The 18,916-nt window shown below is 43.8% G+C and overlaps 1 protein-coding gene across 1 annotated transcript; it reads right to left on the bottom strand.

The window, feature by feature from the left end:
* Positions 1–17,051, bottom strand: LOC131936891 (proton channel OtopLc). Its single transcript, XM_059293989.1, has 12 exons — positions 15,586–17,051; positions 12,193–12,277; positions 11,734–11,848; positions 11,331–11,586; positions 10,470–10,633; positions 8,545–8,833; positions 7,152–7,289; positions 5,459–5,673; positions 4,929–5,110; positions 3,640–3,781; positions 2,901–3,011; positions 1–1,547 (listed from the first exon to the last, which is right to left on the bottom strand). The coding sequence occupies exons 1-12, from the start codon at positions 16,274–16,276 to the stop codon at positions 1,404–1,406; spliced, it is 2,532 nt and encodes an 843-aa protein (XP_059149972.1). The 5' UTR covers positions 16,277–17,051; the 3' UTR covers positions 1–1,403.
* Between the last annotated feature and the right edge of the window lie 1,865 nt (positions 17,052–18,916).

Here is an 18,916-nt window from a genome sequence, read left to right as displayed (position 1 = left end):
TTCAGTTTGAATAATTTATTTAATAACATTTTCTTTGTGTTGCAACACAATCGTAAAAAAAAAATATAAATACAAACATCTTGGTTAATCTGTGTACAAATTTGAGAATGAAAAAAAAAATTCAAGTCATTTGATGATGCAGCGTACAAAAAAAGGTGAACAAAATATTCGTGACAAGGGGTAACATGATTGTTCATAACATAAAAGTAAGTTATACAATTAAATTATACATATAGTTCCTAGTCGTTAACCTAGCACCTTGCTGAGTTACATACATTTTCATTATACGTGGAAATTGTCATTTCGAGAAATTTATCTCCCTTTGCTGAAGATTTAAAAAAAAACAACCTAGTCATACTAAAAATGGACCGATTAGAAAAATGTCTGGAAGAAACACTGGTCGGAAGGGAAAAGTCCAAACCGGGAACACACACCTTCTATACATTGCCACATAACAAGGTACAAGTTGTTTTAAATACCAAAAAATATATAAAAAATTTTTTATAAATGTTTTCTGAATGAAAGACGCTGTTATTTACATATGGGGAAAAAAATGGAACACAAAATTAAAACAAAATGGCAAGTCATATTTAATTACTTCTGAACAAATCATAATTTTAGTATACATTTTAACATTGACGAAAGGAATACAAATAGTATACAGTTAGAACACACTGGATGAAGAAAAAAAAATGATACTATTTTTAATCTTTTATTTAAATGTAACATTGCATTATAAATGTCGTACTGGCTCTCCTCCCATGTATGATTTAAACTGAATAAGGGACATAACCACGTATATACCATTTATAAAATCTACCATTAAAAAAAAAACTAAAATTTCACATTGGGACTCACAATCTCTCACAAAATATCACAGATATGAGCTGCTATGAATGAATATCTGTTGCTGTTTTGTAAATAAATTAAATCAGAGGTCTGAAAAAATAGAAACAATTTAAAAAAAAACAACTCCTGCAAAATTCTGCAATAAAATAAATACACACATTGACATTTAAAATGTGCCAGACTTGAAAACTTCTACATAAAAACCCTGAATGTTTAACTTTTTTGACACAACTATACATGAAGTGAATAGAACATATCCAACAGATTCGTTGCTTATACAGAGAGGTCAATGTTCCAACAGATTTGTTGCATACATGGAACAGTCAATGGATGTCAGCTTAATGATAGTCGCGGTCAATGATGGTGAAAGAAATTCTGGTCAACTTAATGGTCAGCCAAATAGTAGTCAACTGAATGGTCAACTTAATGATGGTCAACTGAATGATGATGAACTAAATGATGGTCATGGTCAACATTGGTCAACATTGGTAAACTAAATGATGGTCAGCTAAAAGTTGACCAACTTAATGATGGTCAACTTAAAGTTGACCAACTTAATGATGGTCGTGTTTCCTCCTCTTCCATGCGTTCTTCCAAATGTTGCTGAAGCAGACGGTGGAGTGGAACCTGTAGTAGATCCCCAGGGGAACGCTGATGTGGGTGAAGATGGCCCAGGCCACTGGCCCGTAGAACTCCACCTGGGGACACAAGGCATGTTTACAGCTGACTTAAGTCACCTGTTGTCATCAACAGTTCCTTAAGCTACATCTCCTAAACATACAACACTACATATGCAGTTTGTACAATTCCAGATAATAAAACCAGAGGCGTAGCGACCCTTCCCGGCGCCCGGGGACAAACTTTCAATTTGGCGCCCCCCTTGGGAGCAAATTTTCAAATTGCACCCCCCCCCCTCAAACTTTCGATTTGCACCCCCCCCCCCCCAACTTTTTGATTTACACCCCCTCCCGTCAAACTGAGAAAATGCAGCTAAAATGACATTTTAATTTGTTTTTACAACCCATTTTGGCGCCCCCTAAGGTCGGCGCCCGGGGACATATGTCCCCCCTGCCCCCCCCCCCCATCGCTACGCCTCTGAATAAAACTAAATCTCTCAACATATTCTATAGCTACAGTTTAGGCCTATAAATGTTTGTAGATATGTATGCTAATTGTTTTAGAAAGATAACCTTAGTTATGTGTACGTGGCTATGTGCATATTCACTTGGGTATAGTGCACATATTATATACACCTCTCCTTATGAGGTTATCTGACACACCTACTAACCACCTTTTATAGGGACATCAGCAAACTATGACACTGTGTTGCACATAATGTAGGGTCTCGTGGCGTGTGTCTGTATGTATGTAGCGTTTGTCTATATGTACGCATATGTGACTTACCTGTATGGGGTTGTGTGGTGTATGTATGTGACATACCTGTATAGAATTGTGTGTTTCTATGTGTATGTGACTCACTTGTATGGGGTTGTGTGGTTTGTGTATGTGACTCACCTGTATGCGGTTGTGCTGTATGTGTATGTGGCTAACCTGTATGGAGTTGTGTAGTGTGTGTGTATGTGTATGCGACTCACCTGTATGGGGTTGTGTGGTGTGTGTATGTGACTCACCTGTATAGAATTGTGTGTGTATGTGTATGTGACTTACCTGTATGGAGTTGTGTGGTGTGTGGTGTATGTGTATGTGTATATGACTCACCTGTATGGAGTTTGGTGTGGTGTGTGTATGTGTATATGACTCACCTGTATAGAATTGTGTGTGTATGTGTATGTGACTTACCTGTATGGAGTTGTGTGGTGTGTATGTGTATGTGACTCACCTGTATGGGGTTGTGTGGTGTGTGGTGTATGTGTATGTGTATATGACTCACCTGTATGGAGTTTGGTGTGGTGTGTGTATGTGTATATGACTCACCTGTATGGAGTTGTGGTGTATGTGTATGTGACTCACCTGTATGGAGTTTGGTGTGGTGTGTGTATGTGTATATGACTCACCTGTATGGAGTTGTGGTGTATGTGTATGTGACTCACCTGTATGGGGTTATGGTGAGGGGTCTGTGTCTCGAAGGTATTTACGGCCCACATAGCAAAGTTCGATATCAGCAAAAATGTGATGAACTCCCTTCCAGCTTTCTTTGACTCCTGAAATTTTAATTTTTTGAAAATATGACCAAAACAAGACACCATACCATTACACCGTTTGTTGATGTTAGTTAAGGTGTGGCACTCTCAACTAGCATTCTCAGAAACACAATGTTTACATATTGCCTAAAACACCATACACACAGTGTTGAATACTGTGTTAAACACTGTTGTGTCATCATCAGTTCTGTGTTTTATCAATATCAGTGTATGGTTTCACTCAGACATTTTGCTGGGGGGGGTGGGGGGGGGCACTTGTTAATGTATATATTTCTATACAAGTCAGGCCTGTATACCTTTTCTACTTTGTCCAGGGTTGGGGGCGAGGCGGTTGATGTGCTCGAGGGGGGGGGTGTAACTGATGCCGGAAAGAAACTCTGTAGCCTTGTGGTTGCCATTGATGTTCGTTATAATGTCCACTGTTGTGTTTAGACATGCTTTTACCTGTGTGTTGTGCTGTTTACCTGCATGTGATGCCATCACTCGAACATCACGTTATCACCTGTATCATTCTCTTACCTGTATATCACCTGTATATCACCTGTATATCACCTGTATATCACCTGTATATCACCTGTACATCACCTGTATATCGTGCTATCACCTGTATATCACGTGTTGTGTTTACCTGTATTTCATTGGCTGCCGTCATCCGGTCCCCAGCCAACATGAAAATGGTCTGAGCCGTTGATTGGATGAGCATGGTCACGTTGGACAAGATGGTCAGGGCTGACCGCGTGTCGGCGTCATGCATGATGGACGCCACAAGGCTGCGGACCAATCAGCGATCAGTTTATATTAGATCACGTGATAGATTGTATTTATAGAACAAATATAATTTTAAAAGAATGCTGTAATAAATCCTTAAGTGTCTTTTTATTTATATTCTGTTTATATTCATTAATTTTATATATTAATTCTGCAACCTTATTCATATTATTTTAACATTCACGACTTTGTCCACATTATACATCTTTAATCTGTGGGCCCTAATTGTTTTATTGAGCAGAAGATTCGGTGATTATCGCACATTATGTACATGATACATATTTTTTAACCACCAAAACATTATATCTACATGATACATATTGTTTTACACCAAAACATTGTTTCCTTAGGAGCATTGTGTTGTTATTCTCAGTAAACTACAACCAAGTGAAGCAAACTCGAGCTAATAGTTACTGAACGATAATTTTCAAATGAATGACTTGAATGACACCGGTTATTTCTTGCTCCATGTTTTTAATGAACTAATTATAGAAATGTGACCTACATTTAAACTGTCAATGGGGAGGTTAAGGCGTAGACACGGTCTAACAAAGAACAAAATATTGTAAGTGACATTTGGATTAGAAACCCCCACATTAAAAAAAAAAAAATTACTAAGATTTATGTTTCTACTCGAGCTTTAGAATTTTGGTGTTGTTTGTGATTGTGTAGGCAAAAGCTGACAGGTTTATTTTACTAAAATATTTGTACTGGGCTGTACAAGTCTACGGTACAGTTGATTATGTACAGTGTTTTTTACAAACATCTATAGTAAAAGCATGAGGCCCTCCCTACCCCCACCCCAACCAATTTCACAATACCTGAATACAATGAAAGCTAGACCCTCCTACCTGAATATAATGAAAGCTAGACCTCCCTACCCGAATATAATAAAAGCTAGACCTTCCTACCTGAATATAATAAAAGCTAGACCTTCCTACCCGAATATAATAAAAGCTAGACCTTCCTACCTGAATATAATAAAAGCTAGACCTTCCTACCCGAATATAATAAAAGCTAGACCCTCCTACCTGAATATAATAAAAGCTAGACCCTCCTACCTGTATTTAATAAAAGCTAGATCCTCCTACCTGAATATAATGAAAGCTAGACACTCTACCTGAATATAATGAAAGCTAGGCCCCCTACCTGAATATGATAAAAGCAAGAAGACCCGTGTAGGAAATGAGAATGAGGATGTCTTCAAGGTCAGCCTCGTGTTCGTTGTGGAAGGTCAAGTTCTTCATCTTGATGGCGGCCAGTATGATGGCCAACAACGTGACCAGGTAGATGAAAGTCTCAGAAGTGTGGGTCAAGATGATGGCCGACGACTGGGGGAGGGAGGAATTAATTAATTTCATTTAATTAGTCACAGAACAACTTGGTAATCTTGTAACAGGTAAAAACAAAGAGAAGGTAAATTTGGACGGTGGCGTCACTAGGCGTGGTGTGTGGGGGTGCGTTCTGCACTGGTGATACCATTTACGAAGAAAAAATAAAATACATGTAAATAAAGCAGTAGGATACTGTGTTATTTATCATCAATTTGCGTGCATGCATAGTTTAAAAAATAAATAAAAGAGCTCTTTAAAATTTGCGTGTGAATTGGCTGTTTGTGTACATGTCGAGAGTTAGTCTCAACCAATCAAAAACGCCACACAAGACCACGTGAGACTCACGTGCAGTTCCGGCTTGTTGACCAGCATGTAGAAGGCGATGATGGAGATGATGGTGCCCACCATGAGCAGGATGCCCAGGAACAGCCCTCGGCTGCTGCTCGTGCAGTCCACACTCATCCTGTGCAGCCGCTGTTCGTCGTCGTCTTCCTCCAGCTCGGACTGGCGGGGGCGGCGGGGTTTGTTGCCCACGTTCTTCCACATGATGTACAGGATGCCTGGGGGTGGGGGAGTGGGGGGTGGGGGGTAGACATGTTAAGTGCAGGGTCGATAATGTTTGTGTTAAGTTTCAACGGTGTGTGTAGAGAGTACGGCGCACATAAGGCTGTACTCAATGGTACAGGGGTATGTTAACCTAATACCGTGTCACAGTGACCCAGCACGGTACAACGTCACCTACCTGCGCACATGAGGCTGTACTCGATGGTACAGGGTCACACTGACCTACCTGCGCACATGAGACTGTACTCGATGGTACAGGGTCACACTGACCTACCTACGCACATGAGACTGTACTCGATGGTACAGGGTCACACTGACCTACCTGCGCACATGAGACTGTACTCGATGGTACAAGGTCACACTGACCTACCTGCGCACACGAGACTGTACTCGATGGTACAAGGTCACACTGACCTACCTGCGCACATGAGACTGTACTCGATGGTACAGGGTCACGCTGACCTACCTGCGCACATGAGACTGTACTCGATGGTACAGGGTCACACTGACCTACCTGCGCACATGAGACTGTACTCGATGGTACAGGGTCACACTGACCTACCTGCGCACATGAGACTGTACTCGATGGTACAGGGTCACACTGACCTACCTGCGCACATGAGACTGTACTCGATGGTACAGGGTCACACTGACCTACCTGCGCACATGAGACTGTACTCGATGGTACATGGTCACACTGACCTACCTGCGCACATGAGACTGTACTCGATGGTACAGGGTCACACTGACCTACCTGCGCACATGAGACTGTACTCGATGGTACAGGGTCACACTGACCTACCTGCGCACATGAGACTGTACTCGATGGTACAGGGTCACACTGACCTACCTGCGCACATGAGACTGTACTCGATGGTACAAGGTCACACTGACCTACCTGCGCACACGAGACTGTACTCGATGGTACAAGGTCACACTGACCTACCTGCGCACATGAGACTGTACTCGATGGTACAGGGTCACGCTGACCTACCTGCGCACATGAGACTGTACTCGATGGTACAGGGTCACACTGACCTACCTGCGCACATGAGACTGTACTCGATGGTACAGGGTCACACTGACCTACCTGCGCACATGAGACTGTACTCGATGGTACAGGGTCACACTGACCTACCTGCGCACATGAGACTGTACTCGATGGTACAGGGTCACACTGACCTACCTGCGCACATGAGACTGTACTCGATGGTACATGGTCACACTGACCTACCTGCGCACATGAGACTGTACTCGATGGTACAGGGTCACACTGACCTACCTGCGCACATGAGGCTGTACTCGATGGTACAGGGTCACACTGACCTACCTGCGCACATGAGACTGTACTCGATGGTACAGGGTCACACTGACCTACCTGCGCACATGAGGCTGTACTCGATGGTACAGGGTCACACCGACCTACCTGCGCACATGAGACTGTACTCGATGGTACAGGGTCACACTGACCTACCTGCGCACATGAGACTGTACTCGATGGTACACGGGTACAGGTAAGGTCCGGCTGCCTCCACTGCCTGGTTCATCATGCCCGACCACCTGCAGGGGTCGGTGTCGTTGGCGTCGTGGGCAGCTGCAGAGGCGGCGACCGCTGGGGAGGAGAGGACGAGAAAGGGTCAAGATGATGGGTTATATCGAAAACTTAGGGGTCAAGGTGATGGGTTATATCGAAAACTAAAAGGTCAAGGTGATGGGTTATATCGAAAACTTAGGGGTCAAGGGGATGGGTTATAACATAAAACTGCTTTTAACACATTGAAAATTGAAAATGAAATGCATCAAAAGCGCCACAACGGCTATGTTTCGATTTGTCTTTTAGCTATAAAGTGGATGAGATATTTTGAGTATTCGTGACGGTTTTAACCCCTCCCACTCCACCAAACGTCCTCATTGCCTACGCCACTGTTTTTGATCCCACTGAACTAATCTTATAAATTGATCGAACACTTGTATTGTTCCGATTGAAATAAATAGGGAAAAATTGGTGGTGGTGGTAGTGGTGGTGGTGGTGGTGGTGGTAGTGGTGGTGGGGGGGGGGTCAAAAGAATTTAGCACTCCTAACATTTTGCAATTTGGTTTTATACAAATGAATTTGACAGCTAGTAAAGTTTTATGACGTTACAGAAAAAATAGGTCCCTAATTTATGGATTAAGATACAAATGAATTCATTTCACAGACTTAAATTTGGTGTCACATTTTACTGCTACATTAACAATAGCCAGGTGTAACTGGGGAAATTAATGTATTTTTGTTGTGAATCTGAAATGGTTTGGTTTATGTGTTGATGCAAAGCGGCTTGGGTGAGGATTTGTTGAGTTTTAAAATAGTTTGACGCCCCCACCCATCATTAGATACACAAATCTGCAATGTAGCTAGTCAACATTTCACATGGAAGACAAAAATCTGGGTAATTTACTGGCCAACATTTCACATGGGAGACAAAAATCTGGCTACTTTACTGGTCAACATTTTACATGGGAGACAAACATCTGGCTAATTTACTGGTCAACATTTCACATGGGAGACAAAAATCTGGCTAATTTACTGGTCAACATTTCACATGGGAGACAAACATCTGGCTACTTTACTGGTCAACATTTCACATGGGAGACAAAAATCTAGCTACTTCATTGGACAACATATCACATGGGAGACAAAAATCTGGCCACTTTACTAGTCAACATTTCACATAGGAGACAAAAATCTGGCTAGTTTACTGGTCAACATTTCACATAGGAGACAAAAATCTGGCTAGTTTACTGGTCAACATTTCACATAGGAGACAAAAATCTGGCTAGTTTACTGGTCAACATTTCACATGCCAGATAAAAAAAGTTGAACTCACCAGCCAACAACTTCCGGCCGGCCTTCACGGTCGTGTTCACGGCGTAATGAACCGGCTTGTGGCCGATGTCGCCGTGACTCGCTCCGTGATCTGTGGCATGATCCGTGGCGTGATCCGTGACGTGATCCGTGGCGTGATCCGCCGCGTGCTGGGCGTGGCTGTGGTGCTCGTGCTCGTGGATGACGTGGAGGGTCTCCACCACGATGCTGCTGAACCACACGCAGATGTTGGTGGCGCACATGTGCATCAGCCCGAACCTGCCCAGCGTCTTGTACCGGTGGATGCACATCTGGGACAAGGGAGATAAGTTAGGCAAGGTGCAGGGGAGGGAATTTGTAAAAGGAAAGACAACATTGTGCAAGAGGAGACAAGTAAGGTAAGGTGCAGGGGAGGGAATAAGTACAGGGGAGACAAATAAGACAAGGTGCAGGGCAGACAACATTGTACAAAGGAGACACGTTAGGCAAGACGAAGGGGAGGGTATGCGTACAAGCGGAGGCAGTTTAGGCAAGGTGCATAGAAGGTGCAAAGGAAGTTAAGCAAGGTAGGAAATAAGTACAAGGGGAGGCGAGTCAGCAAAAGGGCAGGGAATGAAATACGTACAAAAGGAGACCAGTTAGGCAAGGGGAGGCAAGTTTGTAAAGATGACTGCAAGAAAGACGTAGCTCATAGCGTAGATAATTGTGGCCATGTTGGTATCTAAGTGAGACTTGTTGTGGACTAGTCAAGGTGAGACTTGTTGTGGACTAGTCAAGGTGAGACTTGTTGTGGACTAGTCAAGGTGAGACTTGTTGTGGACTAGTCAAGGTGAGACTTGTTGTGGACTAGTCAAGGTGAGACTTGTTGTGGACTAGTCAAGGTGAGACTTGTTGTGGACTAGTCAAGGTGACACTTGTTGTGGACTAGTCAAGGTGAGACTTGTTGTGGACTAGTCAAGGTGAGACTTGTTGTGGACTAGTCAAGGTGAGACTTGTTGTGGACTTTTAAAGGTGAGACTTGTTGTGGACTAGTCAAGGTGAGACTTGTTGTGGACTAGTCAAGGTGAGACTTGTTGTGGACTAGTCAAGGTGAGACTTGTTGTGGACTAGTCAAGGTGAGACTTGTTGTGGACTAGTCAAGGTGAGACTTGTTGTGGACTAGTCAAGGTGAGACTTGTTGTGGACTAATCAAGGTGAGACTTGTTGTGGACTTTTAAAGGTGAGACTTGTTGTGGACTAGTCAAGGTGAGACTTGTTGTGGACTAGTCAAGGTGAGACTTGTTGTGGACTAGTCAAGGTGAGACTTGTTGTGGACTTTTAAAGGTGAGACTTGTTGTGGACTAGTCAAGGTGAGACTTGTTAAGGACTTTTAAAGGTGAGACTTGTTGTGGACTAGTCAAGGTGAGACTTGTTGTGGACTAGTCAAGGTGAGACTTGTTGTGGACTTTTAAAGGTGAGACTTGTTGTGGACTAGTCAAGGTGAGACTTGTTGTGGACTTGTCAAGGTGAGACTTGTTGTGGACTAGTCAAGGTGAGACTTGTTGTGGACTAGTCAAGGTGAGACTTGTTGTGGACTAGTCAAGGTGAGACTTGTTGTGGACTAGTCAAGGTGAGACTTGTTGTGGACTAGTCAAGGTGAGACTTGTTGTGGACTAGTCAAGGTGAGACTTGTTGTGGACTTTTAAAGGTGAGACTTGTTGTGGACTAGTCAAGGTGAGACTTGTTGTGGACTAGTCAAGGTGAGACTTGTTGTGGACAAGTCAAGGTGAGACTTGTTGTGGACTAGTCAAGGTGAGACTTGTTGTGGACTTTTAAAGGTGAGACTTGTTGTGGACTAGTCAAGGTGAGACATGTTGTGGACAAGTCAAGGTGAGACATGTTGTGGACTAGTCAAGGTGAGACATGTTGTGGACTAGTCAAGGTGAGACTTGTTGTGGGCAGACTTACCTTGGAGTTCATGAAGATGAAGTAGAGTTGGAAGAAGGTGAAGACCAGGTGGAACAAAGGCTCGATGGCCTTTAGGGCGCTCTCAGTACAAGACTCGTCATCACCCCCAGCAAAGTAGGAGCCAAAAGTCAGGCCGCTGTGGATCATGGAGCCGATGCCGAACCCTGGGGGTGGGGGTGGTTGTAGAGTTTACTTATAACAAATGTATTAAAATGTATTAAAAAAGACAACTTATATATTACTGTTATTATGATACCCTTTGAACATCATCATCAAAGTATTCCTTTATACTTATTTGATCTTTAAAAATAAGCTTCTAATTTCGATAGGTACCATGAAATCCATTCCCCTACATCAGGGGTCTCCAAACTTTTCAGCCCGAGGGCCGCATTAAGTATCAAATTTCAGTTCGGGGGCCAGTTTCTTCCAGGCATGTCTTTGATTTTTCTGGGCAAAGTTCCTCAGCCATCACCAACAAACGTTTTTTCCGTGGACAAAAAGATCTCCGCGGGCCAGATAAGAGGACCTCGCGGGCCGCATCCGGCCCGCGGGCCGTAGTTTGGAGACCCCTGCCCTACATCATTCTCCAGTCAAGCAATTACCAAACAATCATCTTTAACTAAACTTCACCAAATTAGTATTCCCCATGCAAGAAATCCCCAAATTGTAAATTGATAAGCTAGTATTCCCTTAACCCATAGAGAATTCTGAATAAACTTAACATTTCCTTACCAACAAAGCACTCTCCAACCAATCAAACAATAGGGCTGGTAACTAGGTCACCAACCGGTTCTACGGCTCAATATTAACTGCATGAGCTACCCGCTACGCCCCTCCCCGCGACTCCCCATTCCTCCCTACCTAGCACCCCCAGCCTGAGGTAAAAGGTCCCTGTGTGATGGTTGGCCATATCAAGTGAGATCATCCTCTTCCTCAGCTTGCTCTTGGCTGACTCGTCAGCCTTGGCCCATGACTTGGCCCAGGACCGCGTCCATGACATCGACCTAGATAGGGTCCGGGTCAGGAACTCGGTCTTCAGACGGTTGCGCCGTAGTAGGTAGGCGTAGACGTAGACGAGAAAGACAATGCTGACTACGTAGAGATAAATATAGAACACCTGCAGAGACGAATCATGTGATAGTTAGATCAAAATTCGATTGGATAAAACGTTTCAGTTGACATGCGCACTTCGCCAGGCTAGGATGATTTTAAAAAAGTTTTTAATAAATATTTTTTTTTTATAGAAATGAAAACAAAATCCTACCTCGAATGCTGCATGGTAGGTATTCGTCATAAAAATATCCGTCAGAGGTATCACAGCTCCTAATATGACGATTACGATACCGTATAGGCCAGTGAGAATGAGGAAAAGATTTTCTCTGAGGAAAAAGTTTGGTGAATGTTTTATTTATTGAGATGTCAAATCATGCCGATTCCAACCCTATAAAGCCAACCCCACAGATCCCGTCAGTTCCAACCCCACTAATCCCTAACCTTAACCCCATCCATTTCACACCGACCCCAACGAACCCAACAACGACCCCAACCTAACCCTTACAAACCCAACCCTCGAACCGAACCCCACCAACTCAAGCCACCAACCCTACAAATCCGAAAACCCCACTAACCCCACCCACAAACAACACCAACCCACAAACCCCTACCAATTTAAGCAACTCAAGCGACAAACCAACCCACAACCCCCCCCCCCCCATCCACCTACTTGAGAACAGCCACCTGAGCCCTTCTTTTCTCGACTGGCGACTTCTCCCCATGAAAGTGACCGTTGTCATGTGACTTGTCTGTATCTGGTCAGAGGACAAAAATTTAATTAGCAATCAGGCTTTAATTAGGGCATGAATTAACACTTGCACAAGTAGATAAATAAATGTAATTTAAAGCTTTCAAAAATCTAATTTGTATAAATTTGCCTGCCGACCGCAGACCGTATGTACAGTGTTAGGCCAGATCTACTTGATGGTACGAGCATAGTATCTTCCAGGCATCTCTTCGGGGTAGGGGGGGGGGGCATTTCTACCGCCCCCTCCCCGAACGAAATGAAATTTATATAATTTATATAGAAAATATATACTTTTAACAGTGTCCGCCCCCCCCCCCCCGAAGAAAGTTTACCGTCCCCTGGGTACGAGGTTTTAATAAAACATGTACATAAAAAGGAAATCAGATAAAACATCAAATCAGACAAAATATCGAAGACGAATTTGTCGTTGATGATGGGAGGTGATACAGGTGGGAGATGTGAACTATAAAATCATGCCAAGTCAGGTTGAACAATAATGTAATACTGTGTCACCAGGCACCATAGTGTCACCAACAAACTACTATAAGTCACCACTGTATCACCAACAACCTACTCAAAGTCCCCATTTTGTCACCATTAAACTACTATAAGTCACCATAGTGTCACCAACAAATTTCTTAAATCACCGTGGGACACATGAACTAATCATCAGTGAATAAAATCCACAACGTCGCATTTTCCCAGCCCCAGACCCTACGCCAATAATCCTTAGTGCGCCACAGTCGTTTCAAAACACACACACACGCACACATACACACACAGACATTTGTATGCCTTTGGTATGGTTAAAATTACTGTATTGTGAATCAGCTTAATTGCTCAAGATGAGGGGGGGGGGGGGGGGAAGGGCTGGATCTCTAGGCTATTGGTACCCACATCTCTAAGCTACGGGTACCCACATCTCTAGGCTACGGATACCCACATCTCTAGGTTACGGGTACCCACATCTCTAGGCTACGGGTACCCACATCTCGAGACAACGGGTACCCACATCTCTAGACTATGGGTACCCACATCTCTAGGCTACGGGTACCCACATATCTAGGGTACGGGTACCCACATCTCTAGGCTACGGATACCCACATCTCTAGGCTACGGGTACCCACATCTCTAGGCTACGGGTACCCACATCTCGAGACAACGGGTACCCACATCTCTAGACTACGGGTAGCCACATCTCTAGGCTACGGGTACACACATCTCTAGACTATGGGTACCCACATCTCTAGGCTACTGGTACCCACATCTCTAGGTTACGGGTACCCACATATCTAGGCTTCGGGTACCCACATCTCTAGGCTACGGGTACCCACATCTCTAGGCTACGGATACCCACATCTCTAGGCTACGGGTACCCACATCTCTAGGCTACGGGTACCCACATCTCTAGGCTACGGATACCCACATCTCTAGGCTACGGGTACCCACATCTCTAAGCTACGGGTACCCACATCTCTAGGTTACGGGTACCCACATATCTAGGCTTCGGGTACCCACATCTCTAGGCTACGGGTACCCACATCTCTAGGCTACGGATACCCACATCTCTAGGCTACGGGTACCCACATCTCTAGGCTACGGGTACCCACATCTCGAGACAACGGGTACCCACATCTCTAGGTTACGGATACCCACATATCTAGGCTACGGGTACCCACATCTCTAAGCTACGGGTACCCACATCTCTAGGCTACGGATACCCACATCTCTAGGCTACGGGTACCCACATCTCTAGACTACGGGTACCCACATCTCTAGGCTACGGATACCCACATCTCTAGGCTACGGGTACCCACATCCCTAGGCTCAGCCCCAGGCACACGAAGCCAGGACCTAACCAGACGAGCAGTGAAGAAACCCAGACGTTAGGAATTCTACACAAAACATCAAACACAGCGTACACCCACATCAAACAGGAACAGACGACAAAGTTTATGTCTACAGAATAAGTGACGAAAATAGCCGGTGCCTGAACAAAAAAATAGGCATCGAATTCCTAGGAAAAATTATCGAGAAATAAATACATATATATAGTGTAGTAACGCATCATTATTCAAAAAGTATTTTTAACTTTTGTCGAAACATAACTAGTTGTTGCTGTCTATATACAACCCATTTATAACTTGAAAACAATTTATTTTATCTAACTTTCATAGGAGATTATAAAAGATTTATTTGTTGCACAAATGTGGTTTGGCAATGCTGAATTACTTCCCCTAAATGTTTATTGCCTCCCAATAAATGAGCTTAAAAATATATTTACTCGAAGATTATGCAGTAATGTATTATAATAATGAAGTGAAGTGGGTTACATTGTATTCATTAATTACTTACAAGTTAATTGACTACAAACTTCTTTAAGAAAAGTATCGATCCTATTTAAACTTCTATTGTATTACTTCCCCTAAAAGATAATTATCTCCCCTAGTTTTCTTACATTAACCTCCCCTTTCTTTAGCATGGGATTTTAAACTTCATTACTACCATTCAAAAACTTGATTAAAACCTTTTTTTTTACTTCTGTTTGAACAAAGTAAATTGGTAGCCTAAATTGGTTTTTGTAAAATGGAGTTTGTTATCGAATTTCTACCATGTTATATTTCCATCCCTATAATACATTCATAGATAGATATTTTATTGATGGACATTTGTACGTGGTACAAGGAATATTTTATATTTTAAAAAAAATTAACAATATTGTAACAAATGTTACATCAAATGTAAGTATATTGTAACAAAGTGATGACAAATGTAACGAATCATCATCTGCTCTAGTGTAACAAGGGTAGCAGGCAAATAGAATTGGGGTGGGGGCCGCGTAAATCTCATGGTTGAACCCCCGGACAGATGAGGCTCGATAGCTGGGGACAGCATCCCATCTAGGAGAGACAACTCCAAAATCAAACAACTGCTGTGTTGTTTGTTTTTGATTGCTATGACAGCAATCAAGAAAGAAAAGCAGGCTGAAATTGGAGTCAATGGGCCATATGGCGAATAACAAATTGACACCTCCAACATTACAATTAAGAACGAAGAAGAAGAATAATTCAAATAAACTTTCAATGGCATACATACAACAAAGACTAAGCAGCCATTTAATTATAAGACAAATATCGTTGCTTAATTTGCAAAATAAAACTAATTAAAGTATATATTATTGAAATGACCACGAAACTTTGAAAATAAACGAAAGCGAGGCTGACATATTTACCATGATGACCGTAAAAAAGTCGGTCACGTGACAGCCTAGGTCACGTGATAACCTACCTCTAGTCGTGTCACGTGATACCCTACCTCTAGTGTCCTCATTTTTCGATTCCTCCCCGCTCTCTTCCTCCTTCATCGCATCCTCCGTGGCCCCGAAAAAGAAAGTGGCGATCCTCCCAGCCGGGGTGGACTCCCTCCGGTGTATGCTCACTCGGCGCATGACCGTGTTCAGCAGACTCAACTTCCGCTTCCCTTTCTTCGGGTCGTCGTGTTTCATGGCCGACTTGAGCGTGTTGAAGTCCGGCAGGGACGAGTGGGGTGTGCTCATGTTTTTGGCCACCATCGCATCGATTTCCTGTTTCATTTTCACGACTTCCGCATTGTCCGGACTAGCCGGAGGGGAGGCCGGCAAAAGCGGAGCCGTCTCCGGACAAAGCGGGGACGTCGGAGCCGGCAAGGAAGATGAGACAATGGATGTATGCGGGATCGAATCCGGTTTAGTCAACGGAAAAATATTTCCGGAATGGTTCCCGCTGTTTGTGAAATTGTGGCTGCTGTTGTTTGGTCTCATGGCGTTGCCGGAACCGGAAGTACTCAACCCGGTGTAGCTGCTATGGTTCCTGGACAAATCGGAAGTCATGGTCGTCTGCTGGTCGCCAGGTGTACCGTTAGGACGGGAACCAGGCGCGGACTGAGTCCCTGAGTTCCCCGAGCTTGAAGCAGACGACGAACTGTCGGTCTCCTCCAGCGGGGCGAGACGGTCATGTGACCGTATCATCGGAAATTCCCGAGGCTTGTAAACATCCTTATCGGCACAGAGGTACGGCCCAGCGCTTCTTGCAAGTGTTGTAAAAACTACACAAATAAATTGTATGCTCCAGCCAGCGGCTAATGTTTTTCTTGACCCCTGCAGTCAGCAACTAAACTTTTTTTTTTCTAAAATGTTCAACTGCAATTAAAAAATTTGATTGTATTGTCTTATTAATCACCGACTTACGTCATTGGGCGACCCGCGCGACGAACAGAATCAATTAATTAAAACCACAGCCATTTGGGGGTCACTCATTGAGGCGGTACACATATGACGTCATCACTTTTTGTCCACTTCTAAAACTCGCCAAAACTAGTTAGAAATTATTTTTTTTACCAAAAACAAAATCTGAAAAAATATTAATCAGTTGTCAAAGCGTCTTGTTCTTCTACTGATGTCAAGTTGCTTCCCTTGAATAAGAGCCTATCGCACGGACAACAACACATTGTTGTATGGTGTGAAGTCACCTTAATCTTCATGAAAATCATAAAAAAACTTCGTTAAATTAGAGGGATTATGCCAACTTATTTTTACACTACAGAACTTGTTTGTCACAACTGAAAAAAACTGCAACAACACAGCTGAATGTATCCTAGTTTTCCAGTTGTATGCGCGTATGTATGCGTGTCCGGGTAACGAATCCAGGTGTTAAACAGGTAGGTAGTAAATCCAGGGTTCCATCACGACGTGTTTTCATGGCACCGCAGCACTGAGTTTCATGGCCGACGCCATCTTGGGAACCTCACCAGGCAAGTCAGCGTACCAAGACGGTTGGGGAAAAATCTGGCCACACAAGTCTCAGGTACAGGTAGCTTCACTAGTCCGCATTACAGGAGGTATTTACTGAGGTGGGGGTTAGGGGGAGGGGATCTAAAACCAGGGGTCATGACCCGTGGGTGGGATTAGAGAACAGGGGTCGGGATCATTACAGGGGTCAGATGGCAGAAACTATCCGGAAGTTAGTGGACAAGGTCGCGAGAAGGTCAGTGTTTGATTTTTGTCACATGTGACTGGGAATTAGATTCTGTTTGCTTGTTGGTTGTTTACGTGAGGGGGTGGGAAGTGGGAGGAGAGGGCGTTGTGTGGGAGAGGGTGCTGTGTGGGAGAGGGTGCTGTGTGGGAGAGGGTGCTGTGTGGGAGAGGGTGCTGTGTGGGAGAGGGTGTTGTGTGGGAGAGGGTGCTGTGTGGGAGAGGGTGCTGTGTGGGAGAGGGTGCTGTGTGGGAGAGGGTGCTGTGTGGGAGAGGGTGTTGTGTGGGAGAGGGTGTTGTGTGTAGGTAACACATGGTGTTAAACAAATCTTTTTGAGAACCGTTGTAGCACAAGAAAAAAAAAATGGGAACCAGTGGGTCTCAAGATGTTGACAGTTGTTACAGCCTTGTCTGGTGGGGGGGGGGGGGGGGGGGGAGGAGGAAGGCTGCGAATGTGTTGGGGTGGGGGTTGTGGTGGCGTAGTGGTTATGTTAAAGAGGGGGGGGGGGGTGTTATTCAAGAAACGTAAGGGTCGCACTAAAGACTTCACCAGGATTTCGGATTAGCGCGACACGATTATCCGGATTAAAAGGAGTTGTTACACATGTGTGTAGTGTGGTCACGTGTGTTGAGTGGTCAAGGCGCTCATGGTCGTGGCGTGCTTTGGACAACCTTAATTTACCGAACTGGTCAGAATAAGACAGGCATAGCGTTTTTTGTTTTACAGCACCAAGTCACACAGAAAATGAGCGGTGTCTAACTCTAGTATTCAAACAACTACATACACATAAGGTTGACAACCTAATGAGAATTGTGTTAAATTGTTTAATGCACTAGTTGTCTGGCCACTTGCTACGCATGCGCGATGTAACTAATTATGTTGGAATTTTTTGGTGGAGTCCCCGCCTAGAGTTGACACAGGTAGGTCAAGTAATTAGGTCACTCTTTGACCTGGGTCATTTGTTTCATTGTCAGCTGAGCCAGCGGTGCTCAAATATTTAACTGAATAATCCGGGGTCGAAAAAAAAATCAATTTTGTGTGTGCGTGTGTCAGCTAAGAAAGCGATCCTCCATCGTTAAATTCTTTACAATTTTATTCTAAACAAAGATAAAATAACAGATTTTGTTTTGTTTTTTACTGAACAAGGGACATAACCCTAGGTTGTCATTAACATGAATTTGAGAATCACTGACGAAATGAACCTAGAATAATAGAAAACAGTGATAGGGAAAGGGGAGGGGCATGGAGGAGTAAAACACATTTGGTTGTAGCTTTTATTCAGGGAGTGGTCATTTGTTATTTCATTTGTTACGGTCATCGTCACTGCTCAGTGGCAGAGTTACTGTTACTGTCTCAAGAAATCGTTACGGTTTGTACTGAATGAAGCCGTTACGACTACTGTCCAATGATACAGTTACGGTTATTGAATAATGACAGAGTTACGGTCCAGTGGCGTAGCGAGCTCGGGTGTCACCCGGTGCGGCAATTAATGGTGTCACCCCCAGAAGCGTACCGGCGCCCAGGAACAAGCTTTCAATTTTCGATTTGCACCCCCCTCAAACTTTTGATTTGCACCCCCCTCTCAAATTTCGATTTGCACCCTTCCCCCTCCACCCTTGTCGGGATTTGTCAAATTT

The sequence above is a fragment of the Physella acuta genome, unplaced genomic scaffold (assembly GCF_028476545.2).
Source record: "Physella acuta isolate Inbredline_101_S28 unplaced genomic scaffold, ASM2847654v3 ptg000194l, whole genome shotgun sequence".
Lineage (NCBI taxonomy): Eukaryota > Metazoa > Mollusca > Gastropoda > Physidae > Physella > Physella acuta.
This window is presented reverse-complemented; position numbering and strand designations above follow the sequence as displayed.

Excerpts from the sequence above, each read along its gene's own strand:
- LOC131936891 (XM_059293989.1), bottom strand. The coding sequence starts at position 16,276 with ATGATACGGTCACATGACCGTCTCGCCCCGCTGGAGGAGACCGACAGT. Across the intron at positions 10,634-11,330 it reads CCTCAGGCTGGGGGTGCTAG|GGTTCGGCATCGGCTCCATG; the intron begins GTAGGGAGGAAT and ends CCCCACCCCCAG. Across the intron at positions 3,012-3,639 it reads CGGCAGCCAATGAAATACAG|GAGTCAAAGAAAGCTGGAAG; the intron begins GTAAACACAACA and ends TTAAAATTTCAG.